This window comes from Hemitrygon akajei, chromosome 2 (assembly GCF_048418815.1).
Source record: "Hemitrygon akajei chromosome 2, sHemAka1.3, whole genome shotgun sequence".
NCBI lineage: Eukaryota > Metazoa > Chordata > Chondrichthyes > Myliobatiformes > Dasyatidae > Hemitrygon > Hemitrygon akajei.
Window position 1 is genome coordinate 41,821,230 of NC_133125.1, and position 24,593 is coordinate 41,845,822.

Below are 24,593 nucleotides of genomic sequence, written 5' to 3' on the forward strand. Positions count from 1 at the left end.
CACCGAACCTGCGGCAGGAACGTCATGTTTGACACGCACTTCAATCATTATTTAGGCTGTCAAAAATCAACAATATATTATCACCCCGAAAGGTTAATAAATTTAAATTAACTTAATTACATCAAATAAGTCAGCTGAAAAATCATCCACGATATTAAAAATGTTAAATAAACTGCACATATTGATAACACTACCCTTTACGTGCACGTGTTAAAACAAATGCTACCTCTCTATAGGGCTGCACGAACCAAGTGTTTCCAATATTTTTGCACTGCATTTCAAATTCCCGTTTTAAAAAATTTTTATTTCAGATTTGTACTATTTTGCTAGTGTGAAAAACACAATAGCGACAATTGGTTTCTCCCATCGGTTGGTTGTGCTTTTTATTGATTCTATTGTGTTAGTGTCTCATGCGCATGCCCGCAAGAAAATGAATCTCGGGGTAGTATTGTACAAGGATAGAGTAGTGTTTAGCATAAGGTGTTACAGTACAGCAGCTCGTATTCGATTCCCACCGAGGCTCATTTCCTCCCACAGTTATAATAACCAGGTAATTTATCTTTACGCTGATATAAATACTGATCAGGATACAAGGAATAAACTTCACTCTTCTTTCAAACTGTGCAATATCTATTGCATTTTACCCGAGTGTCCTCACTAGATTTATGTACAAGATAATCAGTCATTATTTAAAAGAAATTAAAAAGAGTCTCTTGGCCCTAAACGATAATGGCAGATCATTAACAAAATTTTAAAATTGTTTTCACACCTTAAATCTTTAAACTTTAGGATGAGAACGCTGGGGTTACAGCTCAGAAATATATACAATACAATCTTAAGTGTTTTCCAGCTGCAAGTCTGAAGGAAAAAGATAAGTTGATGTTTTGGGTGAGAACCTTTGACAGACCAGAGATCTACAGGCTGTACAAATAAGATAGATCGTTGACTGTGAATAAGCAAATAAATACTTTTCCTTAATGAGTATGGGTCAGTAGGTTTGGAGGCAGGCCAAGAGACAGATGGAAGGGCCATAGGATTAAAATGCTAATGTATTAAATACTAGTTTGGAGAGCCGTGGTCTCCTTTTAACACACATACCATGCCTTTCACTTGAACAGTCTATAACAGCTTTGCCATTATTTCAATGGACTTGGAAACACAAAGTTAACATGACATTAATTTGCATAAGAGTAACTAGAAAACTTAAAGGTTCCAAACAGAAATACTCCAAAGACAGAATTTCTGTGGTGCAATTAATAACTGCTGGACCTACTTAACATGGTTTTGTGGCAGACCAGTTGAAGTTTATGGGAGATTTGTCTCTCCAACCCAAAGAATGTCTGTAGGGCTGATTTACAGCCTTTACCCATCTAGAATAGTGGAACATCCATTCTAGAAATAAAATGTGTTTATGCATTAATTGTTCATTATTTTTAAATTTTGTTTATAACAAAAATGTGAATACAATTCAAATTATATTTCCCTTTTCTCACAAAACAATCGTGTTTACATTTTTCTAAGAATTTTATTTTTCTTCACAAGACTTTACACACAGCAGTTGATTGAATGTACATTTACCACATATGTACAAACACAAGGTACCTGTCCACATTTCCTTTATACAAGCATTGTTTCAACATCTGAGTAACTAAAGCAGCAAATCCTCAAAAACATATCTATTCCAAAGCAACAAATCACAAATATCACAATCAAACAGTTTCAAGCAGATTCATGATTCCTTTCTTTTGTTATGCCACATCAGTGGATTACACAAAACGTGTCACTGCATAATGTTCTTGGATAATACTACACCTCTCCAAAAAAAAGCCAACAGCACAAAAATATCATTGATAAAATAATTCAAATTAGATATTTTTTGGCTCTAATTTGTGGGTCAAGCTAATAAACAGAAATCTATAAATTTGGTCTTGCCAAAGCAGCAGAATTTAAGTTTAATTTCTTAATAAACAATGATGCATTTATTCTTTGTAACTCGATGCAAATTAAAGGACTATTGACTAACTGTTGTGATATTTGTGTTTTTATAATTGTACCAAAAGGACCTTCTGTATAAACTGCCCCTCCTTCTCCATTACAAGTATTTATAAATATGGCACTACAAAACAAAGACAATAAAATCCTGAAAATTTGATGTTTTCATGGAACAAAATGCATATTTTCTGGACTATGTTATTACATCAATTGTTCTGAAATAATTTAAAAGTTAAAGTGCCAAATTATCTGTTTTACTTAAACAATGATTAGTAAAGTTAGTGATTTACAGAGAAGGCATTAGGTCAAACAATTAAAATAATGCTCAAAAATTACACTAAGTATCACAACAAAATATTTTGAACAAAATATGGTCTAATTAAAAACATTTAAACTTAATAAGATTAGGGACATGTGACAACATTTCATTAAACATAAAATCACTTTATTCTTTCAAGAACAAGTGTAAAACCTTCATTAGGTTTTCTTAACTATGGGAGAATTGAGGAGGATTTGCACAAAGTTGACAGTTTATTATCAAACTAAAATACAATTTAAATCAATTTTCAGCATCCTTTAATATTCTTTCTGATTGCATCTTTTTCTGTGGAGATCTTCCCTGAGTTGAATATGTAGACACTTCGCTAGAGAGACCTGTAAATAAATTTACTTATAAAAATATGATAAATTTAAACAAATAATTATTGCATCAAGCTGTTACCCAAAACAAAATCCAGTTATTTTGAGTAAAGAATGTGGAATTTGCTGATCAGAACACATCTCATCAAAAGACAAGGGAGGGATAGAGGTTACAAATACCAACTTACAATATCTTAAAAAGTGGACATTTCAGCTAAGTACAAGAAAGTCATTATTTAAAACACTGCTTCTGGTCCATTCTATGTGGCAAAGCAGAGCTAGAGGTACACTTTCTCAAAACACACCACCTAGGAATGAGTATTTTTACGTAACTCCTCAGTACAAATGCTCTGTCTGCATCCTATTGGCTGGGTTAGAGAGCATTAGCTGTAGCAGATTGGACAAACTTTGTTTTTAGAGTGTCAGAAGCTGAGGGGTGACTTAATAGAGGTTATGCGAAACACAGAAAAGGTAGAGAGTTTTTTTCTACCCCCCAGGGTGAAAATGTCAAATATTATAGATCACAGTTTTATGAATAAAGAATGTTCATGGGAAATTTATGAGGTAAGTTTTTTTTAATGTGAACACAGGGGAATAGGTACATATATATCCCTGTGTATATGAGAAGTGCTGAGGTGGAGATGTTTGAGAGATTCAAATTCTTAAGTGTAAACACAACAGCTTGCACTGTTCCAACCATAGCCTTTATGACCAAGTACACCACCTCTACTCCCCAAAAGACAAGGGAAATTCTGCATGTCCCGAATAACCCTCACCAATTTTAATATGCACCATAGAGATAATTCTATCCAAATGCACCACAGCTTATGGCAATTGCTCTGGCCAAGAACATAGAAATTGAAAGAGTTGTGAACACAACCCATAGAAACCAGCCTCTCCTCCAATGAAGATGTCCACACTTCCTGCTGCCCAGGAAGGCAATCAACACAATTAAAGACCCCTCCCAGTCTAACCGTTCTCCCTTTACCCCCACCTTCCATCAGGGAGATGATATAAAGTTTGAAAATATATTCCATCAGGCTAAAATAAAGCTTCTGTTAGAGTCATAGAAAACTACAGCACAGAAACAGGCCCTCTGGCCCATCTAGTCAGTGCTAAACTATTTAAATTGCCTGGTCCTATCAGCCTGCACCAAGATCATTGCCCTCCATACTGTTCCCATGTACCTATTCAAACTTCTCTTAAACGATGACATCCACCACTTGCGTGGCAACTCATTCCACACTCTCACCACCATCTGAGAGAAGTAGATTCTTTCCACGTTCCTTTTAGAAAACTCCGTCTCACCTCTAACCCATGATCTCTAGTTGTAGTCTCAACCTCAGTGGAAAAAGCCCATTTGCATTTATCCTATCTATACCCCTCAATTTTGTTTACCTCTATCAAATTTTTCCTCAATCTTCTACAATCTAGGGAATAAAATTGTAACCTATTCAATCTTTTCCTATAACTCAGGTCCTCCAGTCCCAGCAACGTCCTTGTAAATTTTCTCTCTGCTCTTTCAATACCATTTACACATTTCCTGTAGATAAATGATCAAAACTGCATGCATACTCCAAATTAGGCCTAACCAATGTCTTACACAACTTCAACATAACATCCCAACTCGTGCACTCAATACTCTGATCAATGAATGTCAATGTGCCAAAAGCTTTCTTCACGACCTTATCTACCTGTGAGGCCTCTTACAACAAATTATGGACCCGAATTCCCAGATCTTTGTTCTATCGCACTCCTACTGCCCTGCTGTCCACTGTGTAAGGCCCACTCTGGTTAGTCCTCCCAAAGTGCAACACCTCACACTCATCTGCCTTAAATTCCACCTGCCATTTTTCCAGTTTTGATAGTCCTCCTTGCTATTCACAATATCCCTAATCTTGGTGTCATCTGTAAATTTACAAATCCAGTTAACCACATTGTAATCCAGATCGTTGACCTAGATGACATACAACTGACCCAGCACCGATCCCTGTGGCACTCACAGACCTCCAGTCGCTAGCTTCTCCTGCAAAGCTGATGTCTAATTCAACTTACTACCTCATCTTGAATACTGAGCTATCGAACCTTCTTGATCAATCTCCCATGCATGACCTTGTCAAATGCCTTGCTGAAGTCCATGCAGGCAACATTCACTGCCTTGCCTTCGACTTTCCTGGTAACTTCTTTGAAAAACTCATTTAAGATTAGTCAGACATGATCTACCATACACAAAGCCATGCTGACTATCCCTAATCAGTACCTTTCTATCCAAATATTCATATCTGGTCCATTAGAATACTTTCCTACTCTCTATGTCAGGCTCACCGGCCTATAATTTCCTTGTTCATTCTTAGAACCTTTCTTAAACAGTGGAACAACATTAGCTATCCTCCAGTACCTCACCGGTCATTAAGGTTATTTAAATATCTCTGCTACAGCCCCTCCAATTTCTGTACTTGTCCCCTCACACCCTGTGGGAGACATCATGTATGGCCCTGGGGATTTGTCCACCTTTTTTGCCTCAAGACATCAAATACCTTCTCCTCTGTAATCTCTATAGAGTCCGTGACCTCGCTACTGCTTGACCTCACTTCTACAGACTCAGAATAAACACAGATGCAAGAAATTCATTTAAGATCTTCCTCCATTTCTTCTGGCTCCATGCATAAATTCATATTCTGCTTTTCCAGTGGACCAAATTTATCCTTTGCAATCCTTTTGTTCATAGCATATTTGTGGAATCCCTTAGGATTTTCCTTCACCTTGTCAGCTAGAACAACCTCATACCTTCTTTTAGCTCTGATTTCTTTCACAAGTGTTTTCTTGCATTTCTTATACTCAAGTACCTCTTTTTTCTTCCAACCTGACTATACCTGCTATGCACTTACTTTTTTTCCCTTAACCAGAGCCTCAATATCCCTAGAAAACTAAGGTTCCCCAAGCCTGTTACCTCGCCTTTTATTCTGACACACATACAAGCTTTGCACTCTCAAAATTTCACTTTAGAAGGTCTCCCACTTACCCACTTACCAAGTACACTTTGACAAAAAACAACCTGTCCCAATCCACACTTCCCAGATCCTTTTCTAATGCCATCAAAATTGGCCCCTCTCCAATTTAGAATCTCACCCAGAGGACTAGATGCATCCTTTTCCACAATTAATTTGAAACTAATGTCATTATGATCACCAAATGCAAAGTGTTTCCCTCCGCAAACTTCTGTCACCGGCCATCTCACTCCCTTGATAGGAGATCAAGTACTGCACAAACTCTATTCCACCTAGTCCTTTTACAGTATGAGAGTCCCATCAATATGTAGAAAGTTAAAATAATCTATCACAAAATTCTGTTTCTTGCAACAGGCTGTGATCTCTCTACAAATTTGTTCCTCTAAATCCTGGGTATTCTATTAATGTGATCATACCTTTCTTATTCCTCAGTTCCACCCACAAAGCCTCACTATATGAGTTCTCCAGTCTGTCCTGACTGAGCACTGCCGTGACATTTTCCCAGACTGGTAATGCCACCTCTCCTCCTTCAATCCTTTCGGCTCTATCACGTCAAAAAAATGAAAACGTGCAATATTGAGGTACCAGCCCTGCCCTCCTGCAACCAAGTCTCACTAAAGGCTACAATATCATAATTCCATAAGACCATAAGATATAGGAGCAGAAGTGGGCCATTTGGCCCATTGAGTCTGCTCCATCGTTCAATCATGGGCTGATCGAATATTTCCAGTCATCCCCACTCCCCTGCTTTCACCCCATACCCTTTGATGCCCTGGCTAATCAAGAACCTATCTATCTCTGCCTTAAATACACCCAATCACTTGGGCTCCACAGCCACTCATGGCAACAAATTCCAGATTTACCAATCTACTTTGATTTTACCAATCAAAGACTAAAGTAATTTCTCCTCATCTCAGTTCTAAAAGGACATCCTTCAATCCTGAAGTCATGCCCTCTTGTCCTAGAATTCCCTACCATGGGAAATAACTTTGCCATATCTAATCTGTTCAGGCCTTTTGACATTCAGAATGTTTCTATGAGATCCCCGCTCATTCTCCTGAACTCCAGGAAATACAGCCCAAGAGCTGCCAGACATTCCTCACATAGTAACTCTTTCATTCCTGAAGTAATTTTTGTGAATCTTTTCTGAACCCTCTTCCATGTGTTGATCTATGCCCTGAGCTCATTTTCCTTTTGCATTGAAATTTATGCAACCTACATTAGTGACACCATGCTCAACCTTTTGATTCCTGATCTTAACAACCTGTCTCCACAACCTCTCCGCTATCTGTCCCGGCACTCTAGTTCCCATCCCACTGCAACTCTAGTTTAAGCCCTCCCCCCACCCCATGCAGCATTAGCAAACCTTCCCGCTGGGATATTAAACCCCTTCAGTTCAGGTGCAAACCATCTTTTTTGTACTGTTCCCACCATCCCTAGAAGAAGGCCAAATGATCCAAAAAATTGACCACCTCCCACACCACTCCTTATCCACATGTTAAACCGTAGGATCTTACTAGTTCTGGCCTCACTAGCACCTGATACGGGTGGCAACCCTGAGATCACAACCCTGGGGGTCCTGTCCTTTTAACTTAGCGCCCAACTCCCTGAACTCAATTTGCAGAGCCTTGTCCCTCTTCCTACCCATGTCTTTGGTAGCTCTGGCTGATCACCCTCTCATCCAAGATCTGAGACATCCCAGACCTTGGCATTCGAGAGACAACACACCATCCAGGAATCTTATTCTCGTCCACAGAACCTCCTTTCTGTTCCCCTATCACCACAGTTCACCTCTTCTACCCCGTTCCTTCTGAGCTACAGAGCCAGGCTCCGTGCCAAAGACCTGACTGATATGACCTTCTTCTGCCAGTTGCAAGACTGTTGAATGGAATTCTTGTACGATAAAGATGAACTTTTGATCTCTCAACCTACTTCATCATAGCTCTTGCACTTGGTGTCTTACTGCTCTTTTCTTTAACTGTAACACAATATTCTGTATTGTTACTGGTTTTCCCCTTTGACTACCTTGATATATTATGCTTGGAACTATTTGTCTGGATTGCACATAAACAGTTTTCCACTGTTTCTCAGTACATGTGACAATATTAAACCAATTATCAATTAGGTGCCCGGAACTCACTAATAAGCAAGGGCGGTGCAGGCTCGAAGGGCCGAATGGTCTACTTCTGCACCTATTGTCTATTGTAATGAAACAGGAGCAGCAACATTGGAGGCATTTAACCAGGCATGGAATGGAAGGATATACAGTACATGAAGGCAGATGATACTAGTTTAAATGGATATCATGTTCGGTGCATTCAGTGGGCTGAAAAGCCTGCTCCTGTCCTGTTCCATGTTGTGTGTAGCAGCCACTTTGTGCACAAGGATGTCTCACAAACAGAATATGAAAGAGGATTGAAAAGAAATGCAAATGCTATGCAAATTAGGCAACTTCTGAGCAACAGAACAAATGCTGTTTGGCCTGCATTACCAACAGTTGGTTTTTATTTCAGGTTTCCAGCATCTGCAGACTTTTGATTTTCATTTACAATGTTTTACTAAGATTTAAGTCATCATCCTTATGTATTATGTATCCTTAGTATGTATTGTTACAAAACCAAAGCTAACTGTCAATATAGAATAGCTATGTTCAAATACAGAATTCCATGACTTTAATGAAGATTTTTTAACATTAATTTTATCATTATTACCATAGTTGTATATGGTGAAATTATTTACATTGTGTAGCAAATTAAAACCACAAAAATAATGATCTGGACTAAATTTCGGGTGTTGAACTTTACAGACATGCACAAGAGAAAAACAAAATAATTTAAATTTTGAAAAGTAGTCAAGAATATAAGTTAGTTATCCAGTTGAAAGTCTGAAAGAGAAAGATAAGTTAATGCTTTGGGTGAGAACCCTTAGTGGACTAGAGAACCACAGCCTGTATGAATGAGATTAATTATTGATTATGAATAAGCTAATAATTACTCATGCCCTCTTATTTTAATTTGACACACACTTCTTGCACAATAATGTCCACATCTACTCTGCCAAGGTTTCTCAGGATGTTACATGTTTTAATCAAGTCACTTCTCTCTCATATGCATTAACACCTTATTGTAAATAAAAAACCAATACTGTACACAGTATTCCAGGTATAATTTTACCAACACTATAGATAAAGCATAACATCCCACTCTTGTATTCAATTCCCCAGTAATTAACAATAGCATTCTGTTCACCTTCCATCATACTTACTGCATCTACATACTCTGCTTTCTTAAGCCATGAAATAACCTATCCAAATCCCTCTACATCTGAGTTCTACAAGTCTATTCTTTTTAAATAATGTACTTCTAATGCACTTATTTAAGGTACATATTTTTCTTGCCAAAATAGAAATTATCAATTTTTTTCTCACATTATTCTCTAGCTGTAGCATTTTGACACTAAGGAAGGGGGAATAAATTAATGAAAATGCTTGATAATGAAATTCAGCAACCGGTGATCTGTAACTTAAGGTGCACATAATCGTATTACACATGTTGATACAAGTATATACACTTAGTATTAAAAATGAAATGTCCTAACCTGATTGGGAATTTCCTTTCTGTTTTTTCTTCTGCAAAGAAAGTAACAAAAAAAGTTATTGACAGTTAAGCTTTTCTTTCCAAGCTTCACCAAATCTTCTCCCTTCTTAAGAATTTCGAACTCACATACATCTGGTATCAAATGTCGATATAACTTTTGCATTAGTCTACTAACTCTGTTGCTTACCACATTTCCTTTGGTGTTCTCATTTCCAAAGTTAGATATTGAGGAGGATGCATTTACAGCAAATTCTGTACTTTTTTCTCCTGTAGCAAAGCAGACAAATATTGAATACAAGGATGTCAGTCCTGCAATACGACATTATGATAAAAAGTCTCAAATACAAGATTATACTCATTTATAATCATTTAAATAGGGTGGAAAATTATTTCAAGAAAGGCAGATAGCAACGCTGCAATACTAATGAGGCAGTGTTATTTTCTCCAGAAACAGTGACTCTCGTTAAAAGTGAATTACCGCAGTGCTTCAAGTAACCTCTTTCAATGACAGTGTAAATACAGCAAGCTGCTACAATCTTTTCTAACATTTGGTCAACACAGTGGCTACACTTTCCAAAAGTCATGTAGATCTACCATTGTTTGGTAAGTAAAACAATGTTGTATTATGTGACTATAGAAATGAATATGGAAATATATTTAATCACTGGAACTGAATCTCATTGGTTATCTGGCCATCAATGGAATCACTAATAAAGGGACAGGCATTCTAATTTCATGTGGGTTAATTAAATAACTTTGAAAAAAAACACAGCATTAGTCAAAGTGACAGATTGTTGTACAAACCCAGTTTATTTCATTAATGACCTATGGAGAAAGGAAATCTACCATATTTGATCAAGTATTTATGTATACACACAGAAAAATAAAACATTCTTACAAGCCAGTTTTGTGAAGTGATTACTATTAAGCATAAAACCTGGCATCAAACTGGACAGTAAACTTGATAGAGACATACCAAGTCAAACTGATCCTGATCACTGGTATCATTCCAAAAATGTTCCAAAGCCTACTGAAGCAACTGATGCACTGTACTCAATACCAGTTTAATTTTCTAAACGCCTGCAGCAGCATTCTGTTCCATAGCAAGACAGACCAAACAAGGGTGATATACAATTTTTTTTTGAAGAGTAAGTCCCATATTCACTGAGGACAATTTCCTAACATGCTATTGTGCTAAATGGCAAACTCAAAGATAAATGTCACAACCACAAGTGAATTCCCTTCCAAGACACATCATTCTGACTTGGATAAATATTGTCAGTGGGTTAAAACCCTGTAGCTCAATGACAAAAAGCACTGGAGAAAGTACACTTTGTACCTTAAAATGGCAAAAATACTGGCCTTATCGCAAGGCCGAAAAACAATCCCATCAAGGTTTAAACAATAATATTATGTGCATACCTTTGTGCCAAGGACATTCTTTTTTGATGTGACCTTCTTTACCACAGATAAAACAAATTCTCTCCTCCTGTTTTCTCCTTTGTTCGGGATACTGCCTGGGAGCTCTGTCCCTGAGTATCTCATTTGCTGCTCTTTCTTCCTTTGACTTCCTAAGTGTACGAATCTCTGATGTCTCTACTTTTCCTGGAGAATCTTTTAAACCTTGCCGATACAGCTTTGGCACTTCCTTTTTTGGAGAATCTTTCTCAATCATTCTTCTTGCCTTTTCCAAGAGTTTTTCCGATTTGCCAGCATTTATATAATGAGTATTGTGATCGACATTTTGCTGTTGTCTTGCTTTACTGCTAAATTTAAAAAAAATTACAAAGCAATTATTTTTGGAAATTGAATGAAAGTTACTTTTGCAAGATCAATGATAATGTAGACTTTTGTCTGAGCAACACAAAGATTGGGAACTGCTATCAGGGACAAGATCGCATGGGCAAAACTCCTCAACTTATTACTGAGTGGGTAAAGAAAAAACTTACTACAGCAACACTTAAGCTAATCCCATATGCAAGAATATGAATGAAGAACATTTTAAACAGCAATTGTAAATGCATTTCCATAAGCTTCCTCCAAGGCAGAGAATAATAATTTAGTTGTAACAGACACTGGAGTTATTCTATTCACTCTCATCAATTTTGGTAATTTTGTCTTGATTATTTCTCCTCCCTTAAAACACCTGTTTATAATAGACTGAATCACACACTTTCTTGTAGTTTGCTGAAATATCCTTTTCTTTTAAATCTCTGCTGGCACTTTGACCAATACCATCTTTTTCCATTATAAGATAGTATTTTAAAAGTCAAATGAATAAGAAAACTTTTAGAGGCAGATATAAATATCTATGTTGAGTGCAGCGACTGTCAATTTTTACTTTGAGCTTCAATTTGAAGCAATTATTAAGATAACATAAGAAATGAGAGGAATAGGCAACCTGACCCAATGAGTCTACTCAGCCTTTCATAAAGACCATGACTGATTTTCTCTCTTAGCAACATTTTTCTGCACTATACTCATATCCCTCATTTTCTTAAATTAATTTGTATTATTTCAATCTGTAAAAAACTACAGACCTGCGTTTTGAATGATCACCTGAAATAGGCCTGCGTAATCCTCTAGACAAAGAATTTCAAAAATCCACACCCTCTGAATGAAGTCATTTTCCCCTACCTCAGTACCAAATAGTCTATCTCCTATTGTGACTGTGATCACGGGTTCTAAATTCCACTTCTTACCAGGTACTATAAGAAGTTTCAATTAGATTTCTTGTAACCATTCTAAACTTATTTTCTCACTCTGCAAATCCACCTTCCTCAGAATCAAAATCAAATTTATTGTATGTGTACAAGTACACCCCTTATGGCAAGAACATTTCTCCTTAGGTAAGGCAATCAGTCTCACCGAAGTACTGAACAACTGCAGCATGGCTTCCTTATTCTGTACAGAGCATTCAAATGTAGTCTAACCAAAATTCAAAATATTAGATCCACTTCTACCCCACTAAAATTAAAATCTATTGCTTTTGATTTAGCATCATTTACTAATGCAACAGATTTTAGAAGGGTTTCGGCCCAAAACATCATCACTACCTCCTCCCATAGATGCTGTCTGGCCTGCTGAGTTCTGCCAGCATTTTGTGTTTTTATGAGATTTTAGAAGTTCACTCATTTACACTCCCAGTTTCCTGTGCTCTTACACTTCATTTTAAATGCTTATTTTCTAACTACTTCTAGTAAGGCTTCACTAATTGGGCACAACTGGAATAACTTAGAATACAAATTTGATTAATTTTAAAAGGATGTCACAGAAATGGCAATATCAAGGTGACACTGCTGATAGAGCTGCAGCATCACAACTCCAACATTCTAGGTTCAATAAATTCTGACCTCTGCTGCTGTCTGTGTAGAGCTTGCACTTTCTACCTGTTACTGCATGAGTTTCCTCTAGGTGTCTGGTTTCTCCAACATCCTAAAGATGTGTGGGTTATTGGGCCACTGCAAATTGCCTCTGATACATCGATGAATAGTAGAATCTGGAGGGAGGGTGAATAAATTGGAAATTTGTGTAGGATTAATGAAGCTGAGTGCTCGATTATCATCCCAGAGTTAGTGGCTGAAGGGTCTATTTCTTTTCTGTTAACTCACGGCATTCTCTATGATACTAAGAAAGGGACTTTCTGTCATGAAAAGAGACTAGAGAAATAGGGACTGTGAACAAAACAGACAGGATTAATGTAGAAAATAGGTGTACAGCTTTATGCTCACTGCTATTTCAGAACTGGATAATAATCCAGTGTACACAAATTCAAATTGCAGCATGATGCTTTGAAGATGTGAATTCAGTTTAAATAAACTGAAAACAAATTCAAATTATAGCAAGGTGCTTTAAAGACGTGAATTCAGTTTAAATAAAACTGAAAATTTTAAAAAAGGAATCAGTAAAAATAAACAAGGAACTAGTGGATTCTGGAAGAATCTTAATGAATTTACAATGCCCATGAGTGAAGGAAACATGCCATTCTTCCTACATTCAGTATTCAATTCCAATTCATTACTAGCATTGTTAACTCTTAATTGTCCTAAACAACAATCTAACTAAACATTCCATTCATTACAACACAATATGTTCAATAGCCATACATGCCTACTTAGAACAAACAGAAGTATGAATTGTGTACTTGTCCACATTTGAGGAATATTTATTTTAGAAATGTTTCAAGGAATTTCTCTTTTGTTGGTAGCACAAGATGTTCAAGTCATAAACATTAAAAAAACAGAGAATGGTTAGATATACTGTATATTGAAGCACAAAAATATGTACTCATTAAATGAAAGTTTCAAATGGAAGCTCAAAGTGTTGACAAATATCAAATATTTCCCTTTTTAAAATGAAAGTACTGAGAGAATTCAGTGACCAGGATTAACTATGATGGATCAAACAGTAATTTTTTTCTGGCTGCAAAATTCTTTCTGATTTGTAAGATCAGCCATTACTCACTGAAACATAACAATTGAAAACAAATGAATTAAGGTAGAATTTTGAAGAATTCATTAATAACAAATGTGTAGTATAATCAACTCCATTGTAAAGTAAAACAATTTATTTCTCTTACCCTCTCCGCATTGGACAATCTTTCATAAAATGTCCAATTTTTCCACAAATTCTACAGCATCTGTCATTTGGAGCTCCCTTCCCCTCAGTCAGAATTTCTGGATCAAAGAAATACTCCTTGAATATATATAAAAAATTCAGTCAGTTACTCATACGAATAGTCATAGCATCTGCAAAACTGGAAGTATGTTTGATAACAGTGATATTGGTAAAGGCCAAAATGAAACTATTTATAAATTAACACAATAAACTGAAAATTTCAAACATTTTCCTGCAGATCAGATAGGCTCTGTGTTAAGCTTTATAGTATGCTCATGCTTGATATTCTTGGAGCTGTTGCCATGATTACCAATATGTAATACCATTCAAATGTATTGCAATTCAATACATTCAGGTGGATTTGAGTATTACGACCAAGTTCCTGTCTATCTTGCAAACGTTCAGTCACTGCTTAGATTCTGACCAGCATCAGGATTTATTTACCTTCATGACAGCAATGAAGTGATGGCAATTACTTCAAAAAGTAAGATGACTTAAGCTTGAATATAAGCAAGGGACATTTCCAGCATGCAGACATTTAAATACACAAACGCCCATGAGCTCTCATGTAAAAAAAACTGTCGGCTGTTGTCCAACATTAGACTACACTGTTTCCTTTTAAACATTTCACAGAATTAAATATTACTCAAATCCCTGTATCATTTTAGGCCAACTGTACCTCAAGGCTGATTTCCCTTCTAAGGCTGAACTCTTGCTGAGGTTAAACTCCATACTCTTAGCCTTTTGCACTTCCTTGGTCTCTCGCTGCTCAATGGCGAAAGGCTGGTGGCATACCAGATGGCACTAATTAAAAATTAGGATATTAGAAATAAGAAGGGAAATGGAATGTCTAGCAGATTTGTGCACTTGGTTACCAAGGAAGGCCACTAAATCACATACTGCATAGTGCTTATGGAAAAGGGATACGATCAATTTTGTAAACCAAGCTGATCAATCAAAAAAGATACACATGATGGTTTTCAATAGCTTACAGATCTTTGTATTTCTTCTGATGCTAATGATAAATACACAGCTGGAATTTTGGACCTGGATTCGTTTGTTTCATTTTAAAATTGATCTCAAAGAATAGGCAGTGAGAGTATAAAGAATTGCTTTTTGGAATAAAATGACTTTTTGAATTAATCAATGCTTATCTTTTCCAAATTAAAAATAACTTAATTATTCATTTTAAAATAGAAATCTTTTATCTTATACTTGGATAAATCTCATTAATATGGAACAAATTTACTCCATAACAAAAGCAGGTGATATTCAAAAAAGTAAATATAATTATTGTCAAACACAAATATATACCATAATCATAGGATACTGCACTGGGATGGATTTAACTGGTGTTCCAAAAACTTTCCTCCCATTGATGAAAGCTTTCATGATAAAATTTGTCACTGAAAAACAAAACAATTATTTTTACAAAGAGACATCACTGGTAGTGTAAATAAATTTGATGAAATGCAAAATGAAACTTACTCTTTCGGGATAATCCAGCTCCAAGATTATGGTTGAGGTCAAACGGATCTATTTCAAACAAAATCTATCAATTACACTTCAAGAAAACTACTTGGACTTTATAATTAAAATTACCTCTAGATTTTAAAAGATCTATATGCTGAAGAACTGTTCAAATAAATTGCAAAAAGGTCAAAACAACTTAGCACTCATGGAAAAATAGAACAAAAGGAAGAGGAGAGATTAAAGGATATACAGCCCATCTCAAAAACAACAAAGACCTCTCAAGAGATAGAGAGACAGAGACAGCAAGGAAACGGGTGCTTTGGCCAACCAACATGCCCATTTAAGAGCAGGAAACACATCTGGTGGGTCCCATCCAAAGTTGAATAGCAGCATGATAATTCAAATATCTACAAGAACCAAGAAACACCAGCTTGAAGTCATTACCCAGAACAAGCTTGTAATGTTGTAGCCTTCCCTTTTATGCCTATCTGACTGCTGTGACCTCGCTGTGCCACATCCATTTCAGCATCTCACTGGTGAGACAGGGAGGGGTGTGGTGCAGCAACTTTGCAGTAAGTGAACTATTTTGCCAACCTGCATAAAATGGCAAATTAGTTGTGCTCAAGTCTAAAAATCATGGATTCCAGCACTAGTATATTTCCTAACTAATAGCATTACTGCAATTCCCTTAGCACTTGGGTTCAATTCCACAGTGGATCAGTATTTGTAAACATAGGCAGTCTGCTCCATCCAACTCAACTGTTGGTTCTGGGATCGACATTGAATTGCTTGGTATAAATCCAACAAGAAGGCAGCATGCAGATAATTTATTTTTCAAAATTGTGTTTATTTGCTATGGTGCTTTAGAAATAGTATTTCCATTTGTATTAACTGGATATGTTAATAGCTATTAAATTATAACTTTATGTTTAATTTACTTTCTCAGTGCTGTTTGAATAAGATTATCATCCATAACTTTTTCCAGTCCATTTGCTCCTCAATGAACTGTCTTTAATCAAAGTTCTGACCAACTAGTCTAATTAAAACCCCTTATGGAACCTCACAAAATGACAATAAATTTATACTTGTAAGACTTACCTTCTATAACAATGTACTTAGATGTCCATTGCTTTTTAAAGGTTGTGAGTAGAGACTTCCGCCTGATACTAATGACATGTTCTTTAAAGTCAAACTCCTCTGTGTAGAACCTGAGAAGTCCCAGCCATAGCTCTCCAGGGGACTCCTTATTCTTTCCATACTCTGGCCACACATTTTTCTACAAATTTTAAGTAATAGGACACCATAAATTTTCAGCCATCCAATGGCTTCTTAGAACATGAGCTTAACAATAAGCCCAACCAAAAAAAAAGTTAGATATCACTATACAGAAACACTGAGTGAAAAGAAGAATTCTGTAAAAATAAGCCTGCTTTAAGGGTTACTCACCAGTTCATCCAATTTATCAAAATAATAAACATTCCAACCATCAACAAAGTGCTCTGGCTTTTTTATCCCGGGATATATCTGAAAATTAATGAAATATTTAATTGTTATCATTCTATAGAACAAAATGAGTTTCCCAATAGGAATTCATCATTACATTAGACTTAACATTTTATGAGCAGCAAGTCTGATAGTTACTTAAAACAATTTCAAATATCCAAACTATATTCTTTTGTACTCATGACAAGACTATTTGTTCCACTGGACACACGTCAGCTATCACCAGGTAATCCCATCACTCCCACTACTCGCTCCTTATTTCACTTTTTGCAAAAGGGCTGTTTTGGAATCTATATGGGTCCAAGTGATACCCATCTTTCATTCTTTGTTTCACTCCTATTCAGATTGTGCCCTTCATTTTACATCTGTATTGACAGTGTTTTCTGTTTTAGTCCCAAATAGAAAATTTTACCAACTTTGCTTCTAATTTTCACTTTTCAAATAGCTAAGTGAAGGAGGGAATAATCAGAGATGGACTCGTTCTTATTCTGGGATTAGCCATTCATCAAATCTGCCATTAGTGTTGAGGAAGCAAGTAGGATGCAGAGGACTTAAAGACAGATTAGGAGAATGGGCAAGAAAGTGGCAGATGAAATACTATGTTGGAAAATGCATAGTCACGTACTTTGGTAGTAGAAATAAATGTGCGGACTGTTTTCTAAATGGGGAGAAAATCCGGGAATCTGAGATGCAAAGGGACTTGGGAGTGTCAAGAGGTCTAAAATACAAGAGCAGGGATGTGATGCTGAGGCTTCATAAGGCACTGGTGAAGCCTCACCTTGAGTATTGTGAACAGTTTTGGACCCTCATCTTGGAGAGGATGTGTTGGCTTTAGAGATGGTCTAGAGTAGGTTCACAGATTATTCCAGGAATGAAAAGGTTATCATACAAGGAACGTATGATGGCGCTGGCTCTGTACTCGCTGGAATTCGGAGGGATGGGGGGGGGGGGGGGGTCTCATTGAAACCTTTCGAATGTTGAAAGGCCTAGACAGAGTGGATGTAGAAAGGAGGTTGCCCATGGTGGGAGAGTCTCAGACAAGAGGTTATAGCATCAGGATCGAGGGGATCCCTTTCCAAACAGAGATGCGGAGAAATTTCTCTGGGCAAGGGTGGTGAATTTGTGGTCACGTAGCTGTGGCCAGGTTGTTGGGTGCATTTAAGGCAAAGATTGAAAGGTTCTTGATTGGACATGGTATCAAAGGTCAGGGGGAGGCCAGGAACTGGGGCTGAGGATGAGATAGGAAAAAAGGATCAGCCATGATTGAGTGGCAGAGCAGACTTGATGGGCCAAATGGCCTAATTCTGCTCCTATGTCCTATGGTCTTAAATCCATGGAGTCTCCTATCTATCTTCTATCCACCCAGCTTTCCCCATGGACTCAATTTCATTCTCTCAGTTTTCATATCAGATCTGCCCAAGCTGCCTTCCAGACCAGTGTCTTTCATGTCTTAACCTTATTCAAACAAAATATTCCCCTTCACCATGGACAGTAATGGTTACATCTCAAAGCATTTCTAATTTTATTCCTTTCCCTTCTTCCCATAACCACAATAATTTATTCCACAATACTCAGATGCCCTCTCCAATCACCCCTAAATATCCCTTCCCTTTCCATGCAAGCACGGAAGCTGCAAGACCCAAATATCCCAGTGCCAGCTGAAACCGCAATTTACTGTACTTCTTTTATTTGCTGCTTAAATGCCTTTCCTACAAATTAGGAAGACCAAACATAAATGGACTAGTTTACAAAATTATCATTAGAGCCCATTCACCTAGAACTTTAGTAAAGTATGTCCTTCTCATCCTGACAACCTCTAGCCCTAAGTCTACTAAATTTTTCCAAATCTGAATATAACCTTGGGAAAACAGCTTCCTAACAGAAGTACAAACAAGAGAAAATTTGTAGATACTGGAAATCAAAGCCATACACACAAAGTGCTGGAGGAACTCAACAGGCCAGGCAGCATCTATGGAAAACAGTCACTGGCCTGAAATAGTCACTCTTCTTCTCTCTGAAGGCTGCCAAGCTTGCCATCTGCTTCCAACATTTCTCTGTTTCACCTTACCATTTTTTTAAAAACTTGCTTTATCATTTCTTTTGTTAGGTAATCTCTCTTGCAAACTACTGCATCACAGTTCTTTCTTCACTTTATCTGGACTTCATACCTATTTAAGATTCAACTTGTGTCTTACATTCAAATATTATCCCCTTAAATGTCAACTTCTTTCTCAACTGACTAACCTGTTCTGCATTTCCAGAATAACCTGTACATATTAACGAATTCCTACTGCATACACAATTCAGCTTTGCTCTAATATATAAAAATTCAACAGATGTTCACACAGTAAAACTAGTGACACCTGCAATAAACAAAGTGCATTCCCCATACAACAGCTTGTAGCAAAAAATGTCTAAAACGCAAACACAAAATTGCTCCTTTCAGAAATAAGTTCATTTATATGTACCTCTTGGAGGACAGGAATTACTGGTGGCTTCCGTTGCTGTAGGTAATAAAGTGCCATTAAAGTATATGCATATGATGACAAGCTGCCTCTCGATGCATCACCAATATCGCAGACCTATATAAAATGAGAAAAGATTTCTTGTACACTACATGCATCTTCTGACACCAAAAGCAGTTGCTCCAAGAGAAATATAATGGTGATCTGCAGGCAATATGCAATTCAATTGTCCACAGATTCCACATATATTTATGGAATATGGGCATTACTAGCATGGTCAGAATTTATTAATGGAGACCAAAGAGACTGCAGTTGCTGGAACCTGGAGCAAAATAAATGTGAAGGAACTTGATGGGTTGAACAGCATTTGTAGGAGGAAAGGAGTTTTGGGTTGAAAGCTTGCATCAGGAACCTGTTGTAGTCCTTAAACTACAACATCTTGATAATTAGTCACATAAATCCTTTGACCTTCTCAGTGAAACATAGTTCTTCTTAAGCCCAACTCCCTTATTGGGGCATAGGCCACCAACAGCAGATCACCAGAGTCTTCTGTCCTGGGCCACTCTTTCCAAGTTTTCCCATCTCCTTAACATAGGAGTAAGCCCATCTCCTTAACATATCCTTCCTCTCCCAGGGATGAGATCTTTTGAGCTTCTGTTGGCACTTCTGTACCACTGAATTTTTACAGGATGGGGTTTCTCCTCATACCCAACCCTCCTCCATTCGCAGCCAGGCCTGGGACTGTCCATGATAGAGCTGACACATTTATTTGAATTGAATAAATGATGCCAGTAGATTATTTGTACTAATAGTACAGGTCATGATTCTGGCAAGCAGCAGTAGTGAATAACTACAGAGCATTTTGCAGATTGTGAACACTGCAAAATGCTCTGTGCATGAGGGAGTTAATATTTTCAAAGCCAATTAACTATTTTCCCTGGATGATAAGCTGACGATATTTAATCAACTGCAAGTCAACTACTCAGCCTTTGAACTTCTCTTGCAGTTGTCAGACCATAGCCTTCTGCTAATTAGCGACACAAATGCTTCGGCCTCATCACCGACACTTATTTTTGTTTTTAGAAATTTTTTTGCATTGGACTTAAAATATTTACACAGAATATTATACTAAATAACTATTTTAAAGCACAGATATGTTAAATGATATAAAGTCTAAAAACTCCATCTATAAAACCTCATAACATTTTAATCAGTTCTGATATGCAAAAAAAAGTTACCTTGGCGAAAACCTTCATAGTATAGCCTATATATTTCACCCTTGGATCAATTGCTGCATAACAATCTAACAGTCCAGTGTTGTGTAAGGCCTGCAGAAAGAACATACATTTGTTTTGTTCAATTAAGTTAATGAGACTGCAATCAATTAAGATTGCCTCAAACATAGCAAATATGAATGTACATTCTACAAAGATGCACAAACTTGGTTTCTGTCCTAAAATAATGGCAATGGTGAAAATGATTAAAATCTCAAATCTATTTTAATTTGCAAACACGAGGAAATCTGCAGATGCTGGAAATTCAAAACAACAACACACACAAAATGCTGGTAGAACACAGCAGGCTAGGCAGCATCTATAGGGAGAAGCGCTGTCGACATTTCGGGCTGAGACCCTTCGTCAGGACTAACCGAAAGGAAAGATAGTAAGAGATTTGAAAGTAGTGGGGGGACTATATAATTAAAGGACTATTTAATAAAATATAATTAAATTAGTGGGGGACTATATAATTAAAGGACTATATAATAATCTTTATTAATGATGCATGTAATTGAAGTGTCACATTTCTTACCAGAATGTTATACAAACTGATGTCTCCTTCAAGGCCACTTCTTACATGGAGAAACTTAACAATTGGAACTTTGGCAGTTGTAATGGGCAAAATGTTCTTTAAATCTAGGGTTACAAAATGGAATTAGAGATTACAGTATCAAAAAGGCAAGCAAAGTGATTATGATCATAAATGATAAGGTACCAAAAAGCTAACAGTGATTGAAAACTGATCAAAAGCAGAGATATTAGAACTATACAGAATACAGTGCAGAAAACAAGTAGCACCTACAGTAACCAACCAGTCTAGTTCACAAGTGTATCTGTGATGGGTAAGAACAATTGATTGAGATGAAATTTCCTGGTTGTAGATGAACATGCAAGTAGAATCCCTAATTGGCTAGGATCATTCTACCTATCAAATGACATACTTTAGCAAGATGCACGCTTTTAGAAAGCTAAACTACAAATTGCTCAGAGGCAACATACAAACAAGTTAATAGTATTGAGACTTCAAAGTGAGGGGACCAGATGTAGAGAGCTTAAAGAAGCTGAGCTATTCAGTTTGGAAGAGAGAAACCTTTGGAATAAAGTGCCAGAGTTTAAAAGTAATGAACATATTGACGAGTTCAAATTTAAAGGACAATGTCAAGCATTAACAGCAATAAGAACATTCTATGAAGGCATTTCTTTGTTTCATTCCTTTGTTTTTGTTTTGAACAGAACATTTGATGAACAATTTCTGCATTAATATATTTAAGATAGAGATTCTGGCCCCATTCCAATACAATTTGGGGGAACAAAGTGAGAGTAGATTTGTTCTAATTACCCGACAAGACTACACTTGAACTACAGAAATTTAGCTACAATGAAATGAAAGACATTTCACTTTCTAATATAGAGCTCTTTCACATGGATGAATAAACTTTGCTTATTGAAAACAGCATTTTAAATGATATTGACAGGAGGTTTAATACCTGGATTCTTTCTGAGCACTCTTGCCAAATTCTCAATGATCTTGATACAATTTAATCCCTGCAAGATATTAAACAATAAACACAAGAAAATGTGCAGATGCTGGAAATCTACATATATCATTATTAAACAAAATCAGTTTTCAGTTTGCTAATGTTCTTATGTTTTATTTCATAACTGTTAATAACACGGTACTCGGATATTCAAAATTAGGGATTAAGAGCTATGTGGAGTCATGCAAGTAGTAAAAGGTTCAATTAACAACCAGCTAATGAGCCAAAACAAATAATAAGAAAATGCAAAGCAATTCAGGTAATTGGCTTTGTGATGTAAATATAATTAGTAGAGAGCATGAAATCAAAATCTAAAATAGACACCTACCCAACATGCAAATAAAGAAAGAGCTTATGAATATTTTGGATAATGCTTCACTGCAGTACAATATATAAAACAAAAATTTCAAGTTACACTAGCAGAATAAAATACAAAGCCAAATATAACGTTATTGGACAATGCTCTGGTCGCAACCCATCAAAACTGTCTAAATTTCTGGTCAATTAACTCCAGAGTCAATACAATCCATCTTTGGGAGGCATCACAATGAATTTCATTATCCTTATGGTGAGAAATCAATTCTGAGCAAAGTTTAGTGAAGCTTGACTTGTTCTCTTTGGAAAATCCAAACATTCAAGATGATATACTAGAGTTTAAAATTTTAGAAGAGATAAATAAAATTCAACTTTAAAAAGGATAAAGTTTAACATTAAGGGGGAAATTAGAACTTTTCAGCAAGGCAACTATTATAAGTGCACTTTTAATTTAAGAAAACCAGTAATAAACATACCTCTGCTGTTTCCCGGTCTTCAAACGTCATACAAATGTCAAGATCACTTTGCCTAAAACCAAACCCATTCTTGGAAGACCCAAACAAGCAGAGTTTTGCCTTAGCTGTAAAATAATAAATTGCACTAAATTTTCATAATACTTGGAAAACTGAGAGTAAACTCTACTTGTACGATGTCAAGCATAATGCAAAACAATGAGGACAGTTTCTGCTTTCAGCAAAATTCATCAAGCATTACTTTTAAATAGTATAAACACATTTCAATAATACAATTCAACTGAACTTTATTTGATTGAAAGCCAATTTCTAAGTCTTATTCTAAGAAGGGATTCTCATCTTCAGAATATATGCACGGGCCAAATTTGTAAGCTCATTCATCAAGGGAATTTGGAAAACTGGAAAGGCACAGTTTTCAAAAGGAACAAGTCAGATGTAGCCATCTTTATAAGCACAAAAGCTTTTGCAGATGCTATACACACTCAATGACCAGGTTCTTGTAGGATGATTGTGTCCTCATCTTCTTCTTTGCTGAGAGTCCTGGATTACATTCAGACTACAAACCACCAGAATTTTGCATTTCAATCAGTCTCAATGTCAGAGATTGAAGACAAATGTGTGTTGGGATTGCCCTGTAGCATTCAAAACAACGTGCTTTATGGAAATAAACTTTGAACGTTCCTCTTTGAGTCAGTAGCCAGAAAGAAGGGACAAGAAAATTAAAAGCAGTTGTCTTTAAAAAGGTTGACAGTTTTCATAGATCACACGTTTATACTGTAGCAAATATTATGATTCCTGGTATATCATTAAAAGTTGTATTTCATAATATTTTCCAGCTTTGCCTAATATTTTCTGAAGGGTAATTGAAACTTATCTGAATCAGGCTTCCCAATTCCAGTCCACTAACTGAAACATTTGCTGATGAAATTTGGCCTGTATTACACTATTTGCCTCATATATAGCACTTTGTGAATAAATGAATAAAACAAATGATACCATTAAGTTCCCTCTTGATAAACGACTGTAGATCCACGAGAATATGCTCACGTGCTTGAATTTCCAGACGATCTGGAGAAAAGTCAGCTGCAATGAAAAAGGAAGAAATTTAGTTTCAGTTAGTTATTTAATGCCTTGAGCAATATCGTTCAACGTCCAGGTTATCAATTAAAGGTGCATTACACGCCTGATACCTTTTAAACATCCAATTGTTCTATCAACATTTACTCTTCTTATTTTGGGGAGAAAATTATGTTTAGCCAATGATAGTCCTGCTTGGCAAATGATACAACTTATAAACACAAAGATCTTCTATTATTTTTCACAAATCATGATCGTCACTATGATCTTATAATGCACAGATGTTGTTTGGATAAAGTTCTTATTGCTTTACATTTTAGGGTGCTGATAAAATTCATCCCATTCATAAAGAAAAATTACAACTAAAACAGGTGAGGTTGATTAATGCCTCTTTCTAAACACACAGTCAAGCTAGGGATCAACTCATTTTCAATGATGAGAAAAGCAATACAAAACTTTAGTTAGGCCACATTTGGAATTGTGTGTGCAGCTCTGATTGTCTCATTACAGGAAGGATGCAGAGGCTTCAGAGAATACACAGAATTTCACCAGGATGTTTCTTGGATTATGGAATATTAACGGTAAGGAGAAGTCCCTTAAACTTGGATTGTTTTGTCTGG

At 36.4% G+C, this 24,593-nt stretch overlaps 1 protein-coding gene across 6 annotated transcripts in view; it reads right to left on the minus strand.

The window, feature by feature from the left end:
• Positions 1-1,505: 1,505 nt before the first annotated feature.
• Positions 1,506-24,593, minus strand: part of LOC140741174 (terminal uridylyltransferase 7-like) — a 61,576-nt gene continuing 38,488 nt past the window's right edge. For 3 of the 6 annotated variants that reach the window (XM_073071038.1, XM_073071047.1, XM_073071056.1), the window contains 15 exons: positions 23,893-23,979; positions 22,900-23,003; positions 22,058-22,115; positions 21,103-21,206; positions 20,532-20,621; positions 19,297-19,410; positions 16,772-16,849; positions 16,424-16,601; positions 15,341-15,388; positions 15,167-15,258; positions 13,815-13,930; positions 10,658-11,001; positions 9,423-9,502; positions 9,237-9,267; positions 1,506-2,646 (listed from right to left, as the gene is read on the minus strand). In XM_073071038.1, the coding sequence (XP_072927139.1) occupies positions 2,552-2,646; positions 9,237-9,267; positions 9,423-9,502; positions 10,658-11,001; positions 13,815-13,930; positions 15,167-15,258; positions 15,341-15,388; positions 16,424-16,601; positions 16,772-16,849; positions 19,297-19,410; positions 20,532-20,621; positions 21,103-21,206; positions 22,058-22,115; positions 22,900-23,003; positions 23,893-23,979 (1,619 nt within the window). In that variant the 3' untranslated portion in view covers positions 1,506-2,551. Of the gene's footprint in view, positions 8,524-9,236; positions 9,268-9,422; positions 9,503-10,657; positions 11,002-13,814; positions 13,931-15,166; positions 15,259-15,340; positions 15,389-16,423; positions 16,602-16,771; positions 16,850-19,296; positions 19,411-20,531; positions 20,622-21,102; positions 21,207-22,057; positions 22,116-22,899; positions 23,004-23,892; positions 23,980-24,593 lie in introns of those variants that run through there. The other 3 variants (XM_073071064.1, XM_073071072.1, XR_012102024.1) reach the window with 3 other exon arrangements.